General features: G+C 56.0%; 6 protein-coding genes across 6 annotated transcripts; 3 read left to right on the top strand and 3 right to left on the bottom strand.

Moving 5' to 3' along the window:
• Positions 1 to 1,106: 1,106 nt before the first annotated feature.
• On the bottom strand, positions 1,107 to 3,121 carry MFIFM68171_10562 (uncharacterized protein; the record flags this gene model as incomplete). Its single annotated transcript, XM_071065981.1, has 3 exons — positions 1,107 to 1,922; positions 1,978 to 2,083; positions 2,142 to 3,121. 3 exons carry the CDS (start codon positions 3,119 to 3,121, stop codon positions 1,107 to 1,109), a joined length of 1,902 nt encoding a protein of 633 aa, XP_070922082.1.
• A 956-nt stretch (positions 3,122 to 4,077) lies between these two features.
• On the top strand, positions 4,078 to 5,891 carry MAS2 (Mitochondrial-processing peptidase subunit alpha; the record flags this gene model as incomplete). Its single annotated transcript, XM_071065982.1, has 2 exons — positions 4,078 to 4,212; positions 4,272 to 5,891. 2 exons carry the CDS (start codon positions 4,078 to 4,080, stop codon positions 5,889 to 5,891), a joined length of 1,755 nt encoding a protein of 584 aa, XP_070922083.1.
• A 1,030-nt stretch (positions 5,892 to 6,921) lies between these two features.
• ASE1 (Microtubule bundling protein) lies at positions 6,922 to 9,281 on the bottom strand (the record flags this gene model as incomplete). Its single annotated transcript, XM_071065983.1, has 3 exons — positions 6,922 to 8,774; positions 8,832 to 9,102; positions 9,171 to 9,281. 3 exons carry the CDS (start codon positions 9,279 to 9,281, stop codon positions 6,922 to 6,924), a joined length of 2,235 nt encoding a protein of 744 aa, XP_070922084.1.
• A 3,403-nt stretch (positions 9,282 to 12,684) lies between these two features.
• MFIFM68171_10565 (uncharacterized protein) lies at positions 12,685 to 14,356 on the top strand (the record flags this gene model as incomplete). Its single annotated transcript, XM_071065984.1, has 3 exons — positions 12,685 to 12,901; positions 12,959 to 13,409; positions 13,474 to 14,356. 3 exons carry the CDS (start codon positions 12,685 to 12,687, stop codon positions 14,354 to 14,356), a joined length of 1,551 nt encoding a protein of 516 aa, XP_070922085.1.
• Positions 14,357 to 17,705: 3,349 nt separating this feature from the next.
• On the top strand, positions 17,706 to 19,337 carry MFIFM68171_10566 (uncharacterized protein; the record flags this gene model as incomplete). Its single annotated transcript, XM_071065985.1, has 1 exon — positions 17,706 to 19,337. One exon carries the CDS (start codon positions 17,706 to 17,708, stop codon positions 19,335 to 19,337), a length of 1,632 nt encoding a protein of 543 aa, XP_070922086.1.
• Positions 19,338 to 21,411: 2,074 nt separating this feature from the next.
• Positions 21,412 to 26,966, bottom strand: RRP5 (rRNA bioproteinsis protein rrp5; the record flags this gene model as incomplete). Its single annotated transcript, XM_071065986.1, has 3 exons — positions 21,412 to 21,999; positions 22,084 to 26,487; positions 26,541 to 26,966. 3 exons carry the CDS (start codon positions 26,964 to 26,966, stop codon positions 21,412 to 21,414), a joined length of 5,418 nt encoding a protein of 1,805 aa, XP_070922087.1.
• Between the last annotated feature and the right edge of the window lie 14 nt (positions 26,967 to 26,980).

Below are 26,980 nucleotides of genomic sequence, written 5' to 3' on the forward strand. Positions count from 1 at the left end.
CATAGCTCATCTCCCAACCTCGAGGTACATCGCCAAAATCCAACAGGGTTTTGCGGATGATCACCGTAGAACCAAACACCAACTTCCTTAACTATACCTGGGACAAGCACCGGAAACTGTAGATAGACACACAGGAAGTGCAGAACCGGACAGGATACTATTCAACTAAGGAGTAAAAGCACAACTACGCAGTACAAGAACTCCAAATTCTCCCGCCCCATCCAGCAGTCTAGCTATCAACCCATCATCCGCTATCAACATCAATCCTGCTTCCTCGATGCATACATTGGAGCTGCCTCGTTCCATCGGCCCGGCCCAGCATCCATCCATAAGATATCTATCCGTTCATGACTTGCTTCCCACCCTTTCCTTCCCAACGTCTACCAACGGGGTGCTACACTACCTATCAGTATATAAAGTATACTTCCGTGCTCTGCTGTATGTATGGTATATGGTCGCTGTGCCGTTGGCATGTATGCAATGATACTACGGCATGTTCGGTTGCAGGATGTTCTGGTAGGAAAACAAACAAACCGGACGGAACGCGACCGGCCCAAAGACTGGGAAACGCAATAGACGAAGGCAGGCACGCGAACTTTCTCTTCTTTGCAACAGACGCAAAATCAAGGACAATCCAAAAAAGGTCAGAACAAATTAGTGCAGAAAAAAAACAAAGCGACAATGCCTGCCTACCCTTCCCTCCTATATAGCCTTCTGAGGGTGTGCCGATCCGTGCCCACCAACCACCCTTCAACCAACCTCCAACTCCATCAGATGTGCATATGTGTTCTGTGTGTGTGGTGTGGGCGTGTGTGTGTGTGTGTGTGTGTGTGCTATGTAATGCCGGGCCCCCTCTGTGCCAGTGTTGTGGTACTATGACTCGTCAAGGACAAAAGAAGACAAGACAAATCAGCAGCCGCAGCCGCAACGCAACGCAATGACTGCCAAAAATACCAAGGAGAACCTCCTTTCTCAACCTTGCCGCACTATATCCCCTCCTCTTCGTCCCCCGAGATCCTCAAACCCTTCCTCAGCAACTCCGCGATCCCGAACCCGGAGCCGCGCAGCGCAGCGGCTGCCAGCAACGAGGCATATGCCGTCTCCTCCTACGAGACACCATCCTCCCTCGGCCGACCAACTCCCTGTTGCTGCTGGGTAACGGCCGCTTCCAAACTATTCGCCGTCCCAACCGGCGTGCCGTTTCCGTTCGCATTCACACTCCCGTCGGCCCTCAACCGCACCCCACTCCCATCAAACACCCACGGACCGGCGTCGTTCCTAGGCGTGATAGGCCCCTCGTGGCCATTCATCACGACCGGCGCACCTGTGGGTGACGGAGTCCTCGTACCTTCACGACGTCCGTCTCCTCCTCCGATGCCGCCAGAGGACAAGATCCGTTGCTGGGCGACAGCGGCGGCGGGGATGGGCACAGGGTTTGACGGCGTGTGATGTGATAGCGGTGAGGGTGACGGCAAGGCCACAGCCGGGCCAGGAAGGAGGACGCCCGCCGAGCTGGAGGCGGAGATGTCGATCTGGGCCGAGGCGGGGAGCGGGAGCTGTGGCGGGGAGTCGAGGAGCATGGTCACCTCCGGGACCTCGATTTGTTGCTGCGGAGGTGATTGTTGCGGTGATGACAGCACCATATGGTTTGCGTTGCGCACGGATTCTCGCGATTTGCGGGGCGGAGCGTCCGCATGGTTGGAAGACGGGGCTTGTAGGAGCGCGCCTTCTTGCTGCGCGCCGCCCTCGTCCGAGTCGAGCTGCTCCCACTCTTCCGGGTCTTCGACCTCTGCCTCGAGATCCGCGGCGGCGCGGCAGTTGGGGCAGATGAAGATTGGGTATGATGGGGAGGCGAGGAGGGACCGGATGCACTTGTAGTGCCATGTGTGCGAGCAAGGGGCAACGAACAAGCACTGGCAGGGCTGCGGGGCGTTTAGCACACCTGGATGGTTGTGGGCGACCCGGATGGATGCTTACCGCAATGCTGTTGAGGCATATCGAGCAGTCCTGCGAGTACGACTGACCCGCAGCGTTGTTGGCCGAGCCGGCGGTCATGTTTCTTAGCCTCTTGTGTGTGGTCATGCTGGCGGGATGTTAGCGTGCGTAGGGAGCTCCGGGAAAGGCTACCGGGGACAGCATACTTGAAGGTGTTTAGCTTGCTCTGCCAACCACGGTTCAACTCGAGTCTCATCTTGACACACCGAAAGATCATTTCCTCGCCCCCTTTGAAGTCGATGCCCAGCTGCACAATATCGCCATCATTCACCGGGTACGGCTTCGACTCGGTGCCTGGAGGGCTTAGGCGGATGTGGTTGAGAAAGGTGCCGGAGCTGCTCTTGACGTCTTTGATATACCACTTGCCGTTCTCGTACCAGAACTCACAGTGCCGTCGACTGACAACCTTGCTCTTGAAGCCCACAGGCGCTGCCGAGGGGACATTGGACGGAACGTTCGGCTGGTTGTCTCTTTCCGAATACCTGCCCACGCGAATCACCTCCGTCCCGGTCGGGAGGGTGCGCGAGATGGGGTTGAACTTGAGCGATGGCCGAGTGGCGCGGGGGTCAAAGAAGGTGCTAAAACGGATCGAGGGTAATATGTCCATGTTGCTGCCTCCCTCTTGCCTGCCAAGGGCATCGCCGGTTGTTGCAGAACGTGCTCTTGTCATGTCGTCGGACAGCGGGTACGGCCCTGCAGTCTCTAGGCTAGTAGCGACGAAGGGGGGAACCGCTAGCGATTCGTTCGGTCGTCCCCCGGGAGTTATTCCCGCCGTGGGCGCCGTATGGCTCCTCACTACCGAAGGCGAGGGCGGGGGCGGTAGTCCGAGTGGGTGGGCAAACGCGGGTACAAGTTGTGACAGACGGTTGGTGCGGGCCGAGGAGTCTGTAACCGGGCCTGCGATTGCGGACTGCGATGGCGACGACGACGAGAGCTGTGGTGTCGAGTTGGAGGAAGAGCTGTGCTCGCGGGATAGCAGGTGGGTTTGGGTATAGTTGCGAAGATAACTCAGGCCTCGCAGGCGGCTGCTCCTCGAAGGCGGCGGCACGGGCGACGCGGAAACGGACGCGACCGAGAGGTTTCCAGGCCCCAGAGGTGTGGGCGAGGCCGCAGGTTGCGTAAACATTGACGATGGCGCTGGGCACCAGAGCACGAGTCCTAGGACCCCGGAGTTGTCGATGGAAATGTCAGAGGCGCTGTCGGAGGATCAAACCGTCTCTGATTCGCCCGCGCTGGTGGTGAGAAACGAAATGCCACCCCCCCTAAAAATTCACCTCCTTGTTTCTTTTGGGTAGGGGGGAGGTCAGACAGGGCAAGGCGATGCCAAGAGGTCTTTTGAATCTGGATCGCCTCAGCCGTAGTTAAGCGGCAAATAGCTTTGCAGTCCTTGAATCTCGCCGAACAATTTGGGACGATGCTCCCGGATCAGATGTCGCAAAGTGGGCCGGACTTGAGAGCGGGAATTAGCACGGTACTGTACCGATTGTCGGGCTCAGGTTGTTTCTTCTGGTGCCTTTTGGTCGTGGTGTTCGGTGCGGCCGCCCCCAAAACGAGCGGCTCAGCCAGCGCAGGCAATGATCCCGAGATGGTTGGATCCCGGCGCGTGGACAAAATACCCACCGGATATCAGCACAGGCCGTAGGGCTGCTCCTCTACGCCATAACTTGCGTGTACCATCTGTGACATGCTTGTGACGCTGTCCTTCGAAGAGCAGTTTGGTGTCGTCAGCTGCTCGAGTCGGCAGGCCGCCTTTGGTCCTGACACATGCCCAACGTAAGTGTCACAGCAGGACAAGATCTCCCCTACCAAGATTTGGGGCCCCGCCAGGCGGTCACGTCCGCTTCCGTCTGCCTTGCTGTCCCGGACAAGTTGGACAAGTTAGGCACACTGTGCGTGCCTTACGTAAGATGTTCGCTCTCGCTGCGCCAAGGCATGCCTGCTTTCTTATCGATAAGCTCGGATTGCGAGCGGATCGCGGATTTGTCTGCTCAGTTCCGTTTAATCAGTGCTACTCGAGAATTTCAGCGGCAGCATTCAGCAACCACCCGGCTTGCGGTATCCTGGACAACTCGCACCGCAGCCATGTTTAGATCTTGCCGGCCAGCCCGGTTAATAAGCCCGACGACAGGTCTGCCATGGAGGCCCCTGGGAGCGAATCGACCGTCATTAGCGACGAGGACACTTAGCACGGGCATCCGCGTCCGCCAGGCGCCAAAGGCAAGCCCCTCGCGCGGATGATGCTCGTCTGGGGATGCACTAGCTAACTGGCATCTCAGGAGCCTACGGAGCGCGACAAGATTACCACCCTGCCCAATGGCATTCGCGTGGCCTCGGAGGATCTGCCGGACGCCTTCTCCGGCGTTGGCGTCTACATCGATGCCGGGTCGCGGTACGAGAACGGTTCGCTACGTGGCGCGAGCCATATCATGGACCGGTTGGCCTTCAAGTCGACCGGGTCACGATCGGCCGACGAAATGCTCGAGACGGTCGAGAAGCTGGGTGGCAACATCCAGTGCGCCTCGTCGAGGGAGTCCATGATGTACCAGGCGGCCACCTTCAATGCTGCCATCCCCACCACCGTCGAGCTGTTGGCCGAGACCATTCGTGACCCCAAGCTCACCGACCAGGAGATAGAGCAGCAGCTCGTTACGGCCGAGTACGAAGTCAGGGAGATATGGTCCAAGCCTGAGCTGATTCTACCCGAGCTCGTGCACACAGCTGCGTTCAAGGATAACACCCTTGGAAACCCGCTACTCTGCCCGGAGGACAGGTTAGGATCCATCAACAAGCAAGTCATCCAGGCGTACAGAGACGCGTTCTACAGGCCCGAGAGGATGGTGGTAGCATTTGCCGGTGTGCCGCACGACGAGGCAGTCAGGCTTGCTGAGAAGCATTTTGGGGATATGAAGTCGCCAGAACCCGCGCTGTCGAGGACAGGATCGGAGTCTTCTCTTGATTCGCTCGAGTCAGAACCCAGCGATGCGTCGAGTCTCGCGTCCTCCTCGTCCACTTCGTCCCCCTCGCCTTCCGATCCACCCTCTAAGCTCCTCTCTAAGATCCCGTTCCTCAAACGCTTCTCCGCCTCCGAATCTCATAACTCCCCCTCCCCTACCCCTTCTACCATCGAGCCCATCTCAGCTGAAGACCTCAACCGACCAGCCCACTACACAGGCGGCTTCCTCTCTCTCCCACCACAGCCGCCCCCGCTCAACCCCAACCTCCCGACCTTCACCCACATCCAACTTGCCTTCGAGGGCCTACCCATCTCTTCAGACGACATCTATGCTCTTGCGACTCTCCAAACGCTCCTCGGCGGCGGCGGCTCCTTCTCGGCCGGCGGGCCAGGCAAGGGCATGTACTCTCGGCTCTACACGAACGTGCTGAACCAGCACGGCTGGGTCGAGTCATGCGTCGCCTTCAACCACTCGTACACCGACTCAGGCCTCTTCGGCATCGCCGCTTCGTGCTTCCCCGGCCGAACCGCCCACATGCTGCAGGTCATGTGCCGCGAGCTACAGGCCCTCACGCACGAGGGTGGGCACGCCGCGCTGAACCCCATCGAGGTCGCTCGCGCCAAGAACCAGCTCCGCAGCAGCCTGCTGATGAACCTCGAGAGCCGCATGGTCGAGCTTGAGGACCTGGGCCGCCAGGTCCAGGTCCACGGCCGCAAGATCCCCGTGCGCGAGATGACGAGGCGGATCAACAACCTCACCGTGCAGGACCTCAGGCGGGTGGCCCGAATGGTTGTCGGCGGGATGGTGGAGAACAAAGGCAGGGGGAGCGGCGCGCCGACCGTGGTGCTGCAGGAAGCCACGGCCCAGGGGATGAAGACGCAGCAGATGCCCTGGGCTCAGATACAAGATCTGATCTATCAGTGGAAATTGGGGAGGAGATAAATGGTGTATACCTAGAAAGGTGGACATGGGTGCAGTTTTGTTGTAAGATGAGGAGGAATGTGAATGTATACCTAGAGTAGATCCGAGCTTCGAGATCTGTAATAGTAGCATCCGAAGTTGGAACGAGACCGCCCCTTTAGCCAGTAGGAGGCATCTCACCATACCGTGATCCATACAGGATCCTGACCTATCTGCCTCTGTTGATAAAGACTTGGACTCTAACCCGGCCGGCTTTGCAAATGCATTCTGTACTTAGAAGAGAACATCGATACAGTTCTCTTTTCTGAAGGAATCTGTTTTGCAGACAGCGCCTCGATTCTTGCTACACATTCCCGAAGCTAAAGACAGAAGAACTTCAACCGCATGGTATAGACGACCGAGCACCAGGCTCTCCGCAGACGAACAACAGAAACGGAGCTCTCCAGCCTGATCAACAGCGGCCAAGATAAAACCCCAATCCGTAAACGCCAGCCGTTTGTAAATGTCCTCAACCCCGAGAGGAAACTCAACTCCACAAACCGGGCGGACCCCTTTTTTTCCCCGCCACGAGACGGGCATTCCCCGCTTACTTGCGTTACCCCGACCAGAGATACATACAAAGATACTACTCAAAGAAACAAGCAAGCCACTCAAGACCGGGGCTGCATATTCGGCCCGCGCCGGCCAGGAAAAGAAATCCGCGATTAGAAGGGAAAAAAGGAGAAGGAGAACAACAACAAAAAAAAGGTCAGTGCCTCGTAGCCGTCGAAAGAAGGGCCATCATAAAACGCCCAACGGAGAAAAAGAAAAAAAAAAAAAAGAAAGGGAAAATGAGCTGATATAAAACAAGACTTGCGAATCTGAACCAACGCCTCGCCAGGACACCCAAGCCCCCAACAACCAACACCAGGCCTACATCAACACATATGGCTTCTCATGCAAGCAAGACATGTCGTAGCGCCGTGATTCATACTTCGTCATGAACACCATGCGCCCGGAAAAGTAAAGGGATATGCCGGACTAAGCCAGCCAAGCACAAGCCGCGCCATCGTCAGTACGGGTCCTCGTCAGTCCACTCGTTCCCGGATACGATCCGGTTGCCTTCGTGGTCCACCATGACATGGCCCGCATGAGCCGGCGGGAATCCCCGCTGCCGCTTCATCTGGGCGGCAAGCGGCCGTCCGTAGCTCGCTTCGGGCGTGATGCGCTGGCCTGTCCGCGCGGCGCGCACCTTGGCGTAGTACGTGTCGGAAGCATCCACCTCGGGCTCCGAGTTGTCGTCGTATGTCTCCCAATTCTCAGATCCGGAGACCACCGTCGACGTGTTGGAGATTTGCCGCACGGCGGGCGGCGCCTGAGGGTACGATCGTGCCGGAGGATATTCTCGGGAGAGCGGTCTGCTGTTCTCCTGTGAGGAGTACCTGTGGTCATCATAGACATCCTCGGGTTCGACGTGCCTGACAATGCTGGAACTGAGGCCGGTGGACCGATAGTGGTTTACTGGCGTCTCCAATTCGGGCGGCGGCATGAGATCCCTCATCTTTGGTGGCGGGGCCCTCATGACCTGGCGCACGCTGCCAGTTTCCAGTCTCGAGTTTGGCCGTGACTCTACTCTCGAGTCTGCACGAGGGCGCTCGGGAGAATTGTTGCCGTGCTTGAGGTTCGAGAGTGGCGCGCGTGCAGGAATTCGAGTCGGACTTCCTTTGTTATTTGCTGTTGTCGGTCGAGCCGTCTGTGTTGACTTCGCCAAACTCGCGGCTGTAGGTGTCTTGGTTGTGGCCCTGGGCCCAGACTTCAGGCTTCCGACGCTGCGGGCCCGGTTCAGAGAAGTTGTTGAAGTATTGGCGGTTGTAGGCGTTGGAGCTGGCGTTTTTGACCGGCCGCCCGGTGCTGGCTTCGGTTCATCCACCTCGATAAAATCGAGATATCGCTCTCCGTGCACCAGGAAAGGCCGGCCGTACTCATCCTCCCATTTCTCCAGGGCCTTGCGCAACTCGGCTGTGACCTTGGGAAGTTCTTTGGCGATCCGCTTTCTCATCTTCTCTTCACGCAGGAGCTTGCCTGGATCCCGTTTTTCGCCCTTCTGGCCTCGCATCATCAGCCGTGAAGCATCCTGGCTGGACGCCGCCAGCTCATCCCGTTCATGCACCAGGGTTCGGTGCTTCTCAACAAGTGCCAGAGTTGGGGCGCGTTGTTCCTTCAGCACTTCTAGCCGGGCGATTTCGCGCTCGTGCGCCTCAAGCAGCGCATCGCTGTAGACATCCGAGAAGGCTGGTGTAAACTCAAGCATCTCATCTTCCGAGAGATACAGAGCGTCCCAGAGCTCCTGGAGCTTGAAGCGGGCATCCTCGACGAATAGATGCAGGTTCTGCCGCTTGAGCTCGTTCAGCCGCGCCAGCTCGTCTTCGAACTCGTTGATCTGCCGGATACCGCAGCCGCGGTTGCTGTTAAGAAACGCCTTACGCTCCTGCTCCTCAACAGCCAGCTTCTCCCAGAGCGCCTCAACCGCGTTCTTCAAGTCTTTCAAACGCCGCTCGCGGTTCTTCTTCTCGTCCGAGAGCTTATCTCTCTTAGAGCGGAGCCGAGCGATATCTTCTTCGTGAAGGCCGAGCTGTTCGGGTGCGTCGCGATAGTACTTTACAATTGCGCCGTCCGTCTGCGCTTGCGGGGTCCCGAGTTCTGCCCATAGCTGGATGATGTTCTCGGCTAGCGACTTCACTGTTGCCACGCGGCGAGTGTACTCTTCATACACGCGCGTAAACTCGGCATCCAGCTTATCAACGTAGCTAGGTGATAGATCAAAGGTGGGCGGAATAGATTGGTTTGGCCCTGTCGGAGGCAGAGCCAATTTAACAAAGGTTGGCTCGAGATGGAGCGAGTAAGACTCGAGTGCTTGGACCAGTTCTATATCCGATTAGTCTCTGGTCACGCTGCATGAACAAAGGACGCGCGGGGACATACTCTTGACCTGCTCGAACCGTTCCCTGTGGAGGCGGTTGATCTGGATGTGCTTTTCCTTGAGCACCTGAAGACACCTCGTGAGCGGATAAGTAATTTTCAAGTCGTCGTCCGCGGCTGCCGGGTAGTCGCGGCGGTTCTTATTGTCATCGAGCGAGGCTTCCATCTGCCTGATTGTGGTGATCATTCTCTGCGCTTCCTCAACTATCTCGTTTTTCTCAGCCGTCACGAGACGGACTTGGTTGTGTAATGCTTCGGACAGAGCCGCAAAGAGCTGCCATTGGCGTCGTCAGCAAAACTGCGCAACAGATCTTGCGCTGTGGTAAAGAATTTGGGCCGTACCTCCTCCTCGCGCGCGTCGCGATCATGGTTGGACACTCCGATTTCGTCAAACAAGCCGTGCAGCTGGCCAATTATTGTGTTGACCTGCTGGGCTAGATAGCTGGTATCCATCTTGTAGGCGCGGTCCACGAAGTTGCGGGAGCACAAGCCGGCGCAGGTGTTGCGAAGGGATAGGGATAGGGATGTGATGTGATGTGTTTGTCAAAGGAGCAGGCAGAGGTTAGTTAGCTGCTGCGGGGCGTCTCATCGAGCGCAATGACGTGCAGCTGGGCTCTGCAGCTAGCGATTTGTTGTTTACAGGCCTCTGTCAGCACACCAGTCGGGAATGGTGGCAGTGCATGACATAAAACACAAAAATGTCGCCGTAAAGACCGAATCGCATCAAGAACTGGCGAGCAGAGCCGCGAGGTTTGTGGAGGCTGATCGGCTCGTGGAGAATAAGAAAAAAAAAATGGATAAGATGGGAACGAAAGGTCTCGAACGGGGTGACAAAGCGCGGGACGGCGTCAACTTCAGTTTGTTTCGAGGGATTGTCTTTCGAGATGTGCCAACCCAGGTCCGCGCCTCCCGCCGTTTCCAGGGCAACGAAACTGCCTAATTTGTCGCTCGGCCCACATGTTTGGCTTGGTGGAGCTTCAGGGGACCCCGCCCAGATCGGTTCCATTGCGATCGCACTTCGAACCCCGCATTCCGGCGCTTGCCCTGGCCCAGAACTGCTTCGGCCAGAGAAAACAGGATTCTGAGTCTGGGGAGTTTCCACACGGGTTCTGGCTCAGCCTCCCGCCTGCATCAAAGGATAACGCCTTGATTCGCGGGCGACATACGGTACCATAACGGACTAGCATATCACTGGACCTTTGCCTGCTTCCAAGGCTCGGGTTGCCATACTAAGATCGGAATGGTGCAGCTAGCTCAAGGTATGTGCCCCCTGATTCTGTCGAACCTGAAGAACCTCGCTCAAGGCAAACACCGGGACGGCCTTGTTTTGACGAGAACTGCTTGTCGGCACCATGCATCAAGCACCTCCCTGGGTTACAACGGAGGAGACCGCTCGACATACGAACCTGGAAGCGCCTCCCCTCGGCAACGACGGCGCGCTTGGTCCCGGGTAGATGAAGTCGACAAACACGCAATCACGGTGACTGCCGTGTAGCATGTCGTGTTTCCAGGAAATTTCTGGCTGGCATTCCTGCGTCCGGGATATCAACATCACAAGGCGACGATGAGCAGCCAGTCGACCCGGACCCCGCACTCCGCGATTGATGTGACCAAGTGCCGGCGCCCCGTGCAACCCCTGCCACGACCACGATGGACGGCGGTCGTCGGCCGGGAGCCCGGAGAGCCCACCATCCGGATATCCCTGTGGGTATGCCGAACAGGGACTCGAACTCGCTTACGGCCCAACTCGACAATCATTGCGAATCGTTGCAGACACTTCGGATGAACGCGGAGCGCCGTCGCAATGGAAGCCTTCTGGACGCAATGCGTTGGCGCATCAGAGAGTGTTTCTGCTGGAGCCGTACCATCGCCATCGCAGGCTTGGGATCATAGAAGGTGGCTAAATTGTTCGATACATTCGGCCGGTATCGTCCAGAGCGACAACGTCTTTGGGACGCCAGCGGCATCAACCGCACAGACGGTGTTGATGGTCTGGGGAAGCAGCATGTGAGAAAGGGAATTAAGCTTTTCTCCGGGGTCGACGTAACTCTCCGTCGCCTACCCTTGTCCCTTGTCGGCGTCGCCGTGCTTGTCCCATCCCACCTGCCAAGCCATCTTTCATTGTAACCATTGCGGTAGCACGTCAAGGCGAACTGTCAGTCCGCGTGGTATCCCCTCGCCTCGACTAGCAAAACCCTCCAACAAGAGCGTTATTTATCTACCCTGGCGCCGGATCTCATTCAATTCGGGATTGTAGCATTTTACAATGACTTCAGGCTCATTTTTCGCCTCTTTTCAGCAATGGAAGGACTGTCCAACGCTTGGTAGATCGACAAGTTTCCGGTCCCAGACAGGGGTCACAACGCCATGCTGTCTGTGCGTCACCGTTGCCCCCTGAACTCGACACCAACGTGGTGTGGACCCTTGTTTGAGCCTTTCAACAGCCTTATAGGCAGAAAAGAGACTCTTAGGGGAAGGACATTTTGTATGGCCAGGCACGAGCCAATCGTGGTCTTCCCCAGGCCACCGCCAGCCATTGCCGGTTCAAGATCCATCAGACGGAGCTGGGCTGCTGGTTGGTCAGTCCCTCGATGTCCTGTCTCGGCTATCGAGCCGCATCTCTTTGACGAGTTTTAGACCAAACACATCGCAGAACTTCATCTCCATCGAAGGTCAAAGCTCGTTCAAAGGCTCGTCCGTCCTATCATCATTCAGGATCCGGCACTCGAGCGGGTGGACGTAACCTTGTCGTAGCATTCCCCACCGTTCCCCAGATTTCCACTTGCCCAACAGATCATGATGGCAAGCTCGTCGGCTCTTCGCATGACAGCCCGGTCCCTGCTGGGAATCGTCAACTGCACTTTGATGACTTGTTTGATCACCCGCTATCGCAACACCGTTTACCATCATGGGCCATGACGAACACCCTGCCGGTGATCTGGAAGCCCTCTGGAATCTCTCGTCCCTCCCCCCGTTACCATCATCCTCTTTCGTCTCTACATGCTGTGGAGTAGTTAGCAGCTGGCGGCATCCGGTCTTGGTTACATTTAACCGGGCCGCTGGTGTGGCAGCCAAGGCAATGGCCTCGCCGTATCCGAGGGACAGCAAGTTCACACGTAGGTCAACCACCCTCACATTGAAGGACTCAGCCACTATCAAAATGTTTCCGTTTTGGCTGGCAACAGCGCCTCGTGGTGGAAAACAAGAGACCTGCTAAGCAGGTAACAGTTGGTTGAAAGAGTCACTATCGGGGAGGCTGCCTCGATGGCATGTCCGTATCCCATACTTCGTACGGCGGAAGCAGCAATGTCAGTCCAATTGCCACTGGACTCGAAACAAACGGGTGTAGTTGGCCCGCCGTTTCTGTACTATGCCGTCCGCCGTCCGCCGTCCGGCTCCAGCTCACCTGCCCTCGGCGAGATCTCTTGCGGAGCCATCTTTGACACACGAGGCGGATTTACCCGGCCGGACCTCTGCATGCCAGTCGCACCAAGAGGCGAGACGAGACGACTCACAGATCGACATGCATCTCCCACTCAACGGTCCACTCCGGCCTCGACCGACGCTAGAGGTCGCTCAGAAGAGGCAGACACGGGACGGCGTTGCCCGGAAGCATATCATGATATGTCTCCATGTGGTGAACAGGATCCCGTCTTTGTCTCGAATCTGGCGTTGACCGTCTCCTATATCTTGATGCATATTCCCACCAGCTCTTGGTATCTTACTTTCAGCCCTTCTTTTATCCATTGTTCTGCGATTTACTTGGCCGTCTCACTCTTCGTCTCCTGATGGAGCTTATTCCCACATCGCACATACAGTCGTTTGTAATGAGATAGCACTATCATTGTGTCGCGTCATGGACGCCACCTCGCTGCTAGCCCTGCCGGCCTCTCCGGCGTCCGGGCTCCAGGTCTTTGCGCTCTTTGTCAACTTCTTTTTCCCTTCACTGGCGCTCCTCGTAGTCTCTGTCCGAGTGGCAGGCAGAGTGACAGCTAGCCAGTTCGCCCTGGACGACTGGCTTGTCTGCATAGCGATGCTCATGTCCATAGCAGAGACTATCATGAGCTTCTTCTGTACGCCTGATATCCACACGTTCTGATGGCTGTCGGCAGAGACCTAACTGGTAATAGTTATCAAGACAAACTTTGTCGGCATCCCTCCGGACCAGATCCCGCCACACGACCCGACTCAAGGCCTCATATGGTCCTACGCCGTACAGATTCTGTACAACCCGATACTGGCGCTCGTCAAGTCGTCAGTCCTAATCTTCTTATCTCGGTTGTTCGGCCAGAAGGACTGGGTTCGCCGGTTCCTGCTCTGGCTCAACGTCGCCAACATCTCTCAGATGGTTGCCGTCTTCTTCGCCATCACCCTGCAATGCTTGCCCATTGCCTTCAACTGGGACCTCACCATCCGTGGCGGCCGCTGCGTCGACCGCCGCGTTCTCTACATATCCACGGCCGTCTTCAACATCATCACTGACTTGTTCATCTTGGGACTGCCGCTCTGGGTTTTCTCTTCCCTCAAGATACCCAAGCGCACGAAGATTGCGCTGCTATTCGTCTTCCTCCTTGGCTTCCTGTACGTGTCATCTCTTACAAGGGTCCCTTCGACTTTGGGGTTCATCGACTAACCTCTCATACAGGGTAACCATAACATCAGTCATTCGCCTAGTCCTCCTAGTCCAAGGCCTTTTTGGCGTCGCAGTCTTTGCCAACTCGGCCAACAACGTCGGCTTCATCACATCGGCCATCGAGACCAACCTAGCCCTCATTACGGCCTCTGCCCCAGCACTCAGGCCCATCTTCCGCTCGCGGGAACGTGGCGGCTGGTTCGCGCGCAGCTCAGTGGCACCGAGCCGCGTCGTGCCCGCCGATGCCGACGTCGAGGTGGGCCAGAAGTCCATCGGCTGGGACAGCTCCATTATCGTCGGTAGCGGCGTAGGGGGCAAGTTCGGCCGGGGCGGCAGCCGTGGTGGCAGGAAGGGCAGCCGGAGCATGCGGAGCGTGCTGCGCAGCGGGGGCTCCCGTGGCGGGAGCAAGATCAAGCCCATCATCCGCATCAAGACGGACGTGGCCGAGCTACGCAGCCAGTCGCCGCGCACCAGCGAGGAGGAGACCATGACCAGCAATGGCATCATGCGCGTGAGCGACATCCAGCGGGAGATTGACGGCATCGTCAAGGAGATTGCCGTGTCCGGCGTGGGCACCTACACGGGCGACAGCCGGCCGAGGACGCCCAAGACGCCTTCAGCGCGACCGCGGCCCTCGATGGAGACAATTACCATTGGGGCCACCATGATCGCGCCTCCTCGTCCGAGTACGAGCGGCGGCGGCGCGAGGAGGTTCCCGCCTGAGAGATACTACAGCGAGAGCATATACCCCGACCAGGATTTTGAAGGCAGAGATGACAGGAACTACAACGAAGACAGGATCTCGAGATACGGCGATCGGAGGTTTGGCGTCGTCACGCCCAAGGGGACAACTCCGACTACGAAGGGATGGGAGGGCAGCGGGCGGCCCTTTTAAACATGACTCAAAGTCACAATTTTTTTTTTTCTTTTCTTTTCGTTTATTCATTATAAATTATCATGAGTATTGCGGCATGTCATCGATCTGGCGTAAACATTCCCCTGCTTTACGTTCTCCTTTGTTTTTATTTCGGGGATATGGGTTGGCGACCGGTGCAAACGGTGTTTGTCTTGGGGGACTAGGGGATGGTGAAAACACGGCACTTGCAAAATACCACATGTTGATCGGTCTGTCATTTCTGTGTATATACATACCCACGATGTACGATGAGATGACGATATACCACCCATCTTTTCCTAGAACGCGGCACACAGTGACAGTACCGCGAATAGTCCAAATCTCTCTCGTGAATATGCCCAGAGGCTTGAATATCCCAGCATAGCGGGGCGTGATTACTTTGGGCCTTCAGAAAATTCCGTGGGCTGCAGGTTGGAGATTGGCAGGCTGTTGTCGATGAAACACCCGCCCCGGTGGCATCCGTCCGGGTAGAGAATCAGGGAGACGTATGTAAAGCCGGAGTAGGACCTTTAGGATTGCCACGGCGGTGTTTTTGCATCCCTCTTTTTTCCTTGGGGGCAAACTGCGCATGCATTTAGCCTTGTGTCGCGGGCTCTGCTGCGTTGGTTAATCCCATGGGAGGTTGCTTGTATGCGAAAGGTCCGTCGACGATGATGGGCGGAAATAAGAGGGGAGAACTTGGAGAAAGATTTAGTCACGGTATTGTATGCTAGCGTAATCGGTAATGATTATTACACTTTGGAGTGCGATTTCCGCTAAGAGAAAGCCCTGAAGAATGTTACCTAGTACGAAGGTATTGAGGGTCTGTAATTTACCGGCCTCGGTTTTGGTCTCGCTGGGGCGATCAAATCAATCCCACGACCTGCGCCGATGCAGCCAAGCCCCGGCGTTGGAAGGTATCTTGTTCTTCTTTCCTTTCTTTTCTTTTCTTTCCCCTTCTTCTTTTCCTTTTCTTTCCCCTTCTTCTTTTCCTTTTCTTTTATCTTTCCTCAGCAGTGTGCCACGGCTGGGTGGACCCTGAAGGGCTTCGGGCAGGACAGAAACACCGGCGAGGACTGCCATACCCGAAGCCGAGTGGAGCGTCCCACCGAACCTACCCATGCAAGGAAGGTTGTGAGACGTTTTCTGGCGTCAAAATTGCCTATTCCCATTGAACCTTTTCCTTTCGGTGGGGCTGGCTGGCCGAGAATCCCAGGTGGACTGGCACTCATGATACACAACTCAGACGTCAAAGGGAGATGGGAATGAACCGGGAACGGACGGCCAGATCATTGCACGTTATGGAGTGTGGAACAAAGCGTACTTTAAGCCTCGGCGAATTGTGCACGTAACATGCTGCGCGGTAGGCATGTTCAGTTTCGATTATTGAGAAGACACTGTGTTCATTAGTGAGCCCATCACCAGAAATTGTGGATAAATGTTGAGAACGCCTCTTGAGGATTACTGTGGCTCCCAGCTTGTTGTCGGTAGTTGGCTGATGAGATGCACCCCGCAATGCGATGGCAGTCGTTTCTGCCCGAGGATGGCGGGTCTCTATCGGCGGGAGCGTCCTCTCTCCTACATAGCTTGGATTAATAACCGTCGAATACTATCGGTTAGGCGAATGCATGCCTAGTTGACAGCATACGTCCAAGACAGTCTGTGCTGCATCAACAAAGTTAGATACTCGCTACCTCGTCGCTCCTAGGTCTGGATCGGGCGTCAAAGGAGGCAAAGTCGAGAGAAGTTCTCGCCTTGCCGGTCCAACTGCTGTGGAAACCTCGCTCCAACCGCGATTTACCACGGTGGATGTGTGGAGATCCAGGGTTTTGCTCGCGCTTCGAGAAGGTTTCCAATTCCGCGCGGTACCCCTGTTTGTCGTGGGGTTTCTTCGTTGCTTCCGGGGTTGATGAACTTTGCGTCGGCCTACAGTGGCTGGGTACAGTTCGTCTCGAGACCTCTAAAAGTAGCTTGTGAACGACATTCCTTCGGGAAGAGGAACAAACAGGCGGATGACTACCATCCCAATAAGATGGTCATGTGTGCGCCCCTCTCGGCAGGCATATCCGGGTCTTGGCCGACGTGTTGGCGATCTGCTGTTAGCACACTACATGTAGAGTAGGCGGTGTGGTTTTGGCGAGGCCACGGTTCGTTCTGCCGGGATGCTTGACTCGAAGTGTAGTTGAGGATCGCTTATCTACAAATGTCGGTCTCGCTGAGGCCTTTGGTACCGGTGTGCAGTGTGCCGAGGCCGATAAGGAATATCTGCCCGGACCCAAGTTCTGGGCGAAGAGAGGAATCTCATTCTCCAGCCACGTTCTTCCGAAATCTGTTATCTCGTGTTTCCCAAACGGCAGCGACATGCAGTGACACCAGAACTCCAGCCAAATAAAAGTGCCGGACATCCCTTATCGCCCAGCCGCGTGGGTGCAATCGATCCACACCATCTCTTGGGTTTGGGCATGTGCCTGCTGCACAATCCTGCAGCCCTGGATGTGGCTGCTATGTCATACCGTGCAAATAGGGATGCAAGCAAAGATAATCCCAACAGATTCTTATCAGGCATCCTCCAACCTTTGGTGCTCAGATAACCACAAGGAAAGCTGGCACGGGGTCGTTTATCACTGGTCCGAAACCTGTCATGACCTTATTTGCTCCCCTGGCTGCGCACTGCTAGTCTTCTGTTGAAGACAAGCCCATGTCGTGCGTTCCCGGCAGTCATCGCAGTAAACCTTGGGGTCCCCCAGACTCATGCGGAGATGCGCATCCCACTAACTGTGGTCTGTTGCCGCCTTCCAAGCCCGACACGTTGATCTCACTATATCTGTGGCGATAAATCGGGCATCTTGCCCGAGCGTGCTGGGAGGGACAAGTGATTGGGCCAAGTAACCCGATATTTCAGACCTACCAACCCCCATTCGTCCCATATCGACCGCCGTTTCTTCCATATAGCACTTGATCGAACAGCTTCCATCAAAGGGCGACGCTGGAGCACAAGCTTCCGTCAGCGGGTTTTGGCAGGAGCGAAGGGTCCAACGGTGGACCCTTTTTCGGCCAAGCCCCTTCCATACCGCCCAGGGTTTTACGTACTGGATTCGCCTGCCGCACACGGCACGCGAGGCGTTCCCCTGCGACAAAACAACAGGCCCCCGGTGTCGGTGGCAGGCTGCCCTGGTCCGAGTGCTGTGGTGGCAGACAGGCCTGAATCCCGGGCTTGCCGGCATCGACCCGCCCTGCAGCGGATCTGCATACCGAACAGCTGGATTACACAGGCTCGTCGCCTACCTCACCTGCCGTTCTTGTCCCGTCGGGCCGTCATTTAAACCCCAGGGAGCCAGCTGGGGACAAGATGATATCCGCACGATCCTATCTCGTTTCTCGACACGGCCAGGGACCCTCGAAGCCGCAACACTTTCCTCCGCGCAAGTCTTATACCCAGCCAGCCTCGTCCTCGTCTGCATCCTCTCCCTCGCCGTCTACGCTCCCGAAAGGACATGACCACCATTCTGCTGTCGGTACGAGAAATAGCGTCAACAGCAACAACAACAACAGCAGCAGCAGCAGCAACAGCAGCGGTATCAGCATGCCGGCTATGAAGCGAAAAGATGCTGGTGCCGAGTCACTGGCTCCGAGTCCACCCTCGACCACGACGGGCCCCGTACGACCGACTACACTGTCTACTCCGGTGCAGATTCCGATCCGGCCCAAGTCTCGGGACACGGCGCACCCGCAGAAACCCCATCGCCACCATGGCGACCGCAGGCAGCATTCCGTGTCGCGCCGTCCGAGAGACGTGCATTCTCCCGATGCGATTCCTCCTTCTATGGCCGCGTTGTTGGCCATTACTAGCATACCCCCACCGAAGGCCACCCGGAGCCTGCGGAACACGAAAGAAAGGAGGATGACGGTCGAGTCGATTATTGAGAGGGCTCAGGAATCCGAGAAACAACTTAGTCTGACCCTGAGTAAGGGCCCGATGGATATTCTGTTGGCCGCGCCTGAGGACCTCGAGTGCGATGACGTGTCCGTTTGCGACAGCGGCCTTGGGTCGGTTGTGTCGACGCGGACAGTCTCGCTGGAGTCCATGCCGTCGCTGAGCAGCTCCTTCACTACAGAGACGCTTTCCTCGCTCGAATCGCCTCACACTCCGGTGAGGAGGCGGAAAGCCCAACCCACCCGCAGGTCCTTGGAACCCGTTTCGTCGCCGCCCGGTGAATGCGAGTGCCATCCACTCTCCACTTCCGAAGTTGGCGTCGAGGAGTTGGATTTCCGAGTCTTTGAGAAATCAGAGCTCCCGGATAAGAAGGCTTCGCTATTGCCTTTCCAACCGCTGAAATCGGCCTTCAAATCGAATTTGACTGCTTCGCTACGGGCCCTGCGCCAGGCGGCTCGGTCTTTCTCGAATCTGAACTTTTCCTCGATTCCGCCCGAGGACTTCCTCACCAGATCCATTTTGACCATCGACCCGCAGGTTCCATATACAGATGAGCGCCGACCGCCTCCACTGGAAGAGGAACCTACGGCTGCCTTGCGGCGCTATCTCAACCCTACCACAACCTCTCGCCTCGAGAAACCCCCGGCTGTCGCATCCGGCCCGGTTCTGCGAACATTTACTGCCTCTATCCAGATGCAGACATACAAGGTTCACCGTGCCCGGAGTGTGCCTCCTGCCTCGACTCGTTCCCCGTATCCTTCGGCGGGACCCTCCTCGACGCCGCAGGAGCAATCCTCGCAGACGTCGCAGGCCAAACCAGCCGTATCGGATTACCCCATGCCCGGGCCACGACAGCGCGAGATGCGCGAGAATCCCGATTTCATCCGTATTGCCGTCATGGAGATGGCGATGCGCAGGCGCGGCAAGCTTAGCGATCAACGGCCGGGTCGGGCTCGTTGGGCACTCCCCCCGAGGAAACCTAGCACGAAACCATACGAGATTGGACCCGACGGGGTGCCTGCTCGATGGGTCTCCGTCACGTCTTGAGCCGACGGTTCTTCTAACACAGCTTGTGCACCCGGGTTAAACCCGCGGAGGCGGGAGAGTCACTGGAATCTTCTGTCGGCGCCGAATCACGATTTTGAAGCCATTTCCCCGCACGCCCGTACCAGCTAGCTCGCTGGGCAATCGCATGTCATGGCACGATGACAGCTACCTCATTGACTGGACGTCGCGAATGCAGGCAGCCCAACGAATCCTTGACCCGCCAAACATCGTCATCGAAACCCGCCGGCGCGACTTGGCGAGCCCACACACAGAGCGCCAAGAGCACCCTGAGGGAGCGCTGAATCAGGAAGGGCAATAGGCTAGAGGGGGGGGTTGTGGATCTTTGCTATGCGACCACCATCCCATTTGCGATGGCGTCCCCCATGTGTCAGGACAGCCGATATTTTCGCCCAAAAGGACCTCGTCTCTCTGCCTCGGCCTGGGAGCCTGTGGCCCGCTCGTGAGGATGACGGAAAAAACGGAACTGGGTGGTCAGAACTCCCGCGCGGGATGCGTGGGGTTCCATAAGCGATAAGTGGTCAACCCTCAAATTCGGCCGGCTTGGCCACGGAGATATTTTATTTCGCTCAGCAACTCAACGATCCAGCGATTTGGTTTCTGGGGTACTCGGATTTCTTTTTATTCCCGCATGCATAGCGACGGATTTGGACACTTCGGCCACAGCATTACCCACTCAACGGTTTTCTCCATCCTTCCTTTTCGAGATTCGGTTCCGGCGGGCAATTCCATGTACTGTTTTTTTAAACACGCGGGGGGTTGAGTTGTTTTTCACGGTTCGGTTTTGTATGTATGTCTCCGGAGTCGGAACCCTGCAGGGCAGGAGAGCGGGATTCATCTTGGGCCGCATTGCATTTGGTGAGGAGTATAGGTTGGTTTCTCTTACTCTTCTCGGGCTCAAAGGATGAGAGTGTTGGCAGCGTTCCCACCACCGCTACACTACATCATCAGCACACCATTGGGGGCTACCTCGTTCACCATGAATCGAACGCCGCGGCGGTTTTAGTTTCGAGGAGTTGGCACATGGTGTTTCGACGGGTGAGCGGGGGAATTTTGGTTACTGGCCAGAGGGTTGGATCGACTGGGCCAGCTCACCCTTCTTCTTCGTTGCATACAACAGCATATTACAAACATAGATATATGCCTCGGATGGCCTAGACGATATCGCTTCGAATATGGCATACATATAATATCAGTATCTCTCTATGGAGTGTCTTGTTGGCACGTCCCCAGAAATGGATGTCTTACAAGTAATCTTGGCTCCAACTCCTCAGTGCGAGACGTTCTAAAACATCATATTCTACATTCGATGTTTAATGAGATATACTCAAGATACCCAACGCAAGGGATTGCGTTGGACAAGAATCTACTGATTTTATTATGTCTATTCTCCAATTTCACCACACAACATCAAGATACAATACATGAGATATACTCAAGATACTCAACACAAGGAATTGCGTTGGACAAGAATTTACTTGCTTTATTATATCCATTCTCCAATTTCACTACACACCCTCAAGATACAATGCCTCGTACGATGTAATCCGCGCCTTGGATAATGATGTGCATTGCCTACCCTAGCTTGTGTCACAACAACCTAGAAAACCCAGCGCCAGAATCAGCGGATTAAAATTTAATCTATCTCACGTGGGTTACGTTATGTCTACGCTGGGCTGAGGTGGCGAAAACGGGAGCCGGGAAATGGGAGGGTGTGGTTCCAGGTCCCTGGATCTCGATCTCATGCGCAAGCTGCACTTGTGTTAGGCTGAGCCGCGATGTCGTGATTGTGATGCGATGCGATCTGCTGCGGTGGGTTAGGTGTGGGAGACGAGATGCCGCGGCTTGGCCCATTTGACGGGCGCTTGAGCGTATAGATATATGAAAGGGTCAATGGAACAATTTCGAGAAGATGCATACAGTCATACGGCGCGTCTCCGATCGACCAGGGGATATCAAGATTGTACAGGACAAACAAGTGAAGTTTCTTGAATAATATACCAGGCACAGCGGTAGAAGCCGGCCATGCCCTCTCCCGAATCCAAAACGCCTTTTTCTACTCTTCATCTCCTCCTTCTTCCCCATCGGCAGCAGCCGCAGCCGCAACCGCAGCGGCACTCTTCCTCTCTCCAGCCATCCTCGCCCACTCCTGCGCCTTGGCCGAGACCTTCTCCCTGCTCTTGGCGTCGCCATTTTCCTCCTCCCATTTTGCCCACCGCCGGAACCACGCCTTAGCTTGTCTCGGCTTCAGCCCCTTCACCTTACTCCCCCGCTCAAACAGGTCACGGATGATGGCGGCGTCCGCCCCGCGGTTGCCCGGCGACGTCTCGAGGTCGAGCAGCTGGTTCCACAGGTCGAACTTCTTGGGGTAGGTGGCGAGCAGACTCTCAAAGAGGGTGCGCCCTTGCTCGCGGTCGCCGTTGGGGGAGCGGAACTCGAGCGCGGCAAACTTGGGCATGAGCGAGAGGTAGGTATACGACTGCTCCGAGCTGCTGCCGAGGACCTGCGTGGCGCGCTTGAGGAGGGCGCGGGCGCGGTCCGGCTGGTTGGCGGTCGCGTGGAGGAAGTGGGCGTAGTTGATCCAGACGTCGGGCGACTTGGATCCAAACTTCTTGAGGATCTTCTCAAAGAGGTCGTCGGCTTCCTGTTTGACGATGTCTTAGCAAATGTCATGTTTTTTTTTTTTTTTTTTTTTTTTTTTGAAAGGGAAGGGCGGGCGTAAACTTGCCTTGTGCTTGCCAGATTGGATGTAGATGCTTGCCAGGCGCTCGTGAACCTCCTGCTCGTCATTGTATGTGCAAGCCCGCTTAAAGACCTCCTCGACGGTCTCGTCCGTTCCATATGCGACTTCGAGATTGAGGTACGCAATCCAGACGTTCAGCTTCTCCGTCTCTTCCTTGATGTTAATGGTTTTGATTGCCCGCTCTGCCACCAGCCTTGCGCTACCTAAGTCATTGACTTGCATCTGGGAGGCCATGTAAGCGATCCAAAGCTCCGATGAATTCGGCTGTCCGAGGAGGAGCCGCTCGTAATCGCTGGATGTTTGGGGTCCGTTGATGTCGAGTTCCGCTGTCTTGTCGACAAGCACTTGTGGCTCCCGTTGCTTCTTGGCCTTCTTGCTTGGACCGCTAGCAAGGCCGCTGTTCGCATTGTCGTCGGCGTCCAGAGCGGTGGCAGTCCAGTCAAACCCACCAGCGTCCAGACCCGTCAACCCTTCTTCTTGGGCTTCTATCATCTCGACATCGCTGCTAGCATCATCCCTGTCCTCGTCCTCATCATCCTCATCCTCCTCGTCATCAGAGGCAGTGATGAGAACCCCACCACCAGCATCATTCATCACCTCGTCGAGATCGCTGTCTGCATCATCCAAAGCCGCTCCGGTATCCTCATCCTCACTATCAACGTCCATATCGTCCTCATCGCCGTCCTTAAAGTAGGAGGGTTTCAGCCCAAGGTTGATACGCTTCTTCTCAAGATCCACCTTCAGGACACGAGCTTTGACACGATCGCCTTCGTTGTAGAGCGTCTTCGCATCCTTGACTGCCCTATCCGCCATCTCGCTGCGGTGGCACAGACCAGAGAGGTTTGTGGATCCGTCAATGTCAATGAAGACGCCAAACTCTTCTACCTTGCGAACTCTGCCGGTGATTGTCTGGCCTTCCTTCAGGTCCGCGATTGTCGTTAGAGGGACGAAATCCTTCTCCACGACCGAAGGTTTTAAACTCATCCCGATACGTCCATCAGCCAAAGAAATGATTCGACCTTTCACGACCTGATCGACTTGGAAGTGCTCTTTCCAGTCTTTCAGATAGGAGTCGGATAGGTTTTTGATCTGGACTAGGGCTACAACATCCCCACCAAGCGAGACGAAAAGACCCTTATCCGAGACGTTCTTGACGAAGCCACGGACGATGTCGCCTACTTTGAGTTGGGTGTTCTTCGTGATCTCCTTGTCTTTTACAGGCAAGGATGAGTTGAGGACTCTCGATGGCCGCATGGACAATCTTAGTCTCTTGTTGCTCTTGTCAATCTCAACGATAGCTACCCGCACAATCTCATTTTTTGAGTGGTTGAGAGGGTTCGCTTCGTCGTAGTCATCAGCGAGATCTGCCATGTGCACAGGGCCCGCTACAAAGTCGCTGAGCTTAGCAATGACTTGCCGGTCATTGACCTTGGTGACTTTGGCGGGCAAAACCATGCCCTGTTCAAGCTTCTCCCAGGTGAGTTGGCTAGCGGTGCCAGGAGTCCGGGCCGAGAGATCAACTCGCTTCTTCTCTGCGTCCACGGCCAGAACCCGCACCTGAAGCGCGCATCCTACAGGGAAGCTCTTTTCCAGGTTTGCCAGCTTCGACAAGTCATCCGACGCCTCCATGGCACTGATTCTGCCACGCACATTGGGAGACAGGTTGGCCCACAGGTGATTGGGCGCAACATTGTTGACGAAGGCTACATGGGTAGACCCGACTTCGACCTTCTCCAGCGATAGTGGCTCGGGGAGTATGCTTTCCTTGAGATCGCTCGGCTTTGCTGATAATTCCAGGACGGAGTGGCTAGACCGATGTGTGATGGGCAGGAAACGGTGGTTACGAGCATCGTGGATACCCAGAACGCGAACCTGTAGCACGTCGTTGGGCTTGAATTTCTTTAGGGGCCTCCTCGGGTCGGGAATGTCCTCCCAGTTGTCAAAGAGCTGCGATACATCAATCCGGCCCTGGATATTGTCGGCAATTTCGACATTGAGCTGGGTCTCCTTGGCAGATTTCACTCTAGCCTTGGTCAGCTTGCCAACGCTGAGATCATCGATCGAGCCAACCGAATCGTCCACGGAGTTCACAGCTTTTTCGGCCGGCTTGGTGGTCTTCTTGGCATGCTCATCTGCGGCTGAGGGTATGGCCACGACCAGACGGCCGAGGTCTTTGTCGATGTGGGTGATCTGAACAGTGATAGACTGAGACTTGTGCATTCCAAAGTTGGGCTTGTCTTGCATATCGCGGGGCATCATCGACTTGGGAAGGAGGGCTGTTAATTTCCCTGCAAACTGCACGAAGACAGCTGTGGCGGTGATATTTCGAACGAAGCCAGGCACTTCTGCCCCCACCTGAGCATTGTCAACGACGGAGAGAAGCTTCCCTTTCTTGCTTGCATGGACGAGGCTTGGCTTATGAGAAAGTGTGATGGACCGCCGACTTTCATTCTTCTCGAGGACAACCAATTCCGAGAGCGTTTGGTTGACGTGGATCTTCTTGAGCGCCGATTGCGTTTTGCTGACCGACTTGTCCGTGAGATGACCAACAGGGAGGATCGCCTTCAGCGAGCCGTCGACGAGCTCGACGAATATATCGTCCTCAGTCTTCTGGGTGACCTTTGCGGAGACCAGGTCGCCAATTTGGAGCTTCTTCAAAGCGAGCTGCTTCTCCAGCCCAAAGGCAGAAGGATCTTTGCAGGATACGATGAGCCTGCTGGCGTCCGGATCAAAGCTTATAACGTATACGCTGACTGTCTGCCCCACTCGGAAATGCTCCTTGGGATCGTGTATATAGGCCTCACTCATCTCGGAGACAGGCAGGAAACCGCGCAACTGGCCGTAAAACTGGACGATGGCCCCATGTTGCAACACGCTGACAATAGTACCCGGCGCCTGCAACCCGACCGCCAACTCATCGTATGACTTGATGGGGGGTGCCTCAGAGTTAACAAGCGTCTTTTTCAGCGTCAGACGTAGTTGATGCATTGCTGGGTTAGTGGACAAGACTCGGGCCTTCACTTTCATCCCTTCCCTGAATTTCTTCTCGGGGTGCTGCAAGTGAACATCGGCAAGATGCATCTCGGGAACAAGACCAGAGATGCCGTCGGCCACCTTGACAATGAGACCGCCGAGGCCGTCCTGGTTGACGACAAGCTTCTCAACCTCGCCAGGCACCACCGCTCCCACAGGGATGTCCTCAATCCGTAGGAATGGTTGCTCCAGAACACTCTTCTCAAAGGAGAGGAGGAACATGCCATCGAAGGGGTTGTACCCGACCACGCGGCCAGGGTGGACGGATCCGACCTTGTACGGACCGCTGTTCTCGAACAGGCTATCGACTTTGCCGTCCTTGACCCTGGAAATGTGGACGAATCCCGTAACACCCTCAACGCCAACATCGACATAAAGCCCAATCTCGGGCTCGACCTTCTGTACCGTGCACTTGTCCACAATTGCCGAGTGCGCAAGAATCAGAGTCGGCAAAATTTCCTGGCCGTCCTTGGCAGCTGTCTTTGGCTGCATGGAAAGCACATGCGGTAGCACGGAAATACCCAGCTTGGGTGTTTTAGCGGTTGGAAACGTGCATATGATCCTCGCCTTGAGGCGCGAGCCCACTTTATACGTGCCCTCGAGATCAACACCGTCGGGACCGGCACCGGATTGAATAAGGTCTGCGGTTACATCCAAATGGCCCATTACCTTGCCGATAATGCCGTGTTGGGAGACCTCGGATATTAAAACATCGGCTGCGGTACCCGGGAGGAACGAATCGATGGTGGTAGCCTCGGACGGGTGGTTTTTCGCGCTACCGAGACGGTCCGAGAGTGTAGAAAGCTGGACAACCTTGCCATTTGCGGCCCTACCCGTCACGGCGCAGAGCAGGACTGATCCGGGCTGCATAGCATCTTCCGGGATGCTCTTATCAAGCTGCTTGCGCGGCAAAAACCCCTTGAGCTTGGAATCGGGTATGCTAATATCCATGACAAAACCATGGTCCTCGACGCTGGCGACGGAGGCCATAAGTGTGCAATGCTCGACAACATCCTGCTCTGACATTGCCGAGTTGGCATGCGCAGGATATAGAGAGAGCTCGATGTGGCGTTTAGTCTTCCTGGGGGTGGAGTCGTCCATTGTCGAGACGACATATGCGCGCACATACTGGCCGATACGGAATAGGCTCGGAAGATCAACGTCGTCGGCGCTCTCATCCCCGGAATCCTCAGCGTCGTCGTCCTTCTCAGCGCTCGCCTGCAGCCGCTGTGTTAAAGACTCGGATATGGCAGTGATGGACACATGACCAATGAGATTGTTCGGTAGCGCAATGGTAAGGTCGAGAGGACCGATGGCGCAGACAGTTCCGAGGACCAGTGAGCCCTTCACAAGCCTCTGCGACCAGTTAGCAAGCCGAGCCTCTGACGCCGGCGAACTGGACCCCCTACCTTGAAGTTCAAACTTTCGACCTTGACCGAATCCTCGTCCTTGATCGGCTTCACAGTTGTCTCATCAGCCCGAGATTTGCGTCTCTTCTTCTTGGCGCCCTTGTCCCCCTTATCCCCTTTTTTACTCGAAGCCTCCTCGAACAATACATCCTTCTTCGCCTGGATCTGGATCTGTTTCTGCTCGAGAGGAGTCAAGACGCTCCCGCCACCTCGAGGAAACAGCGGTTCCTCCTCTTTTAGTTGTGTGACCAGCGCAGAAGCCTGCTTTGGGGCGGGCGACTTTGGTTGCTTTGCGCCCTTCTTCCCGTCGTCCTTTGTCGAGGTGCTCGGTTTCGCCCGTTTCGAGGGTCTCGCTTCCGTCGCGGGACGCGCTGTCTTGGAGGCAGAGGCGCCATCAGGGCCGTCCTTGCGCTTCAGGGAACCCATAGTGGCGGTACGGG

The sequence above is a fragment of the Madurella fahalii genome, assembly GCF_045866475.1.
Source record: "Madurella fahalii IFM 68171 DNA, scaffold_6, whole genome shotgun sequence".
NCBI classification, from domain to species: domain Eukaryota; kingdom Fungi; phylum Ascomycota; class Sordariomycetes; order Sordariales; genus Madurella; species Madurella fahalii.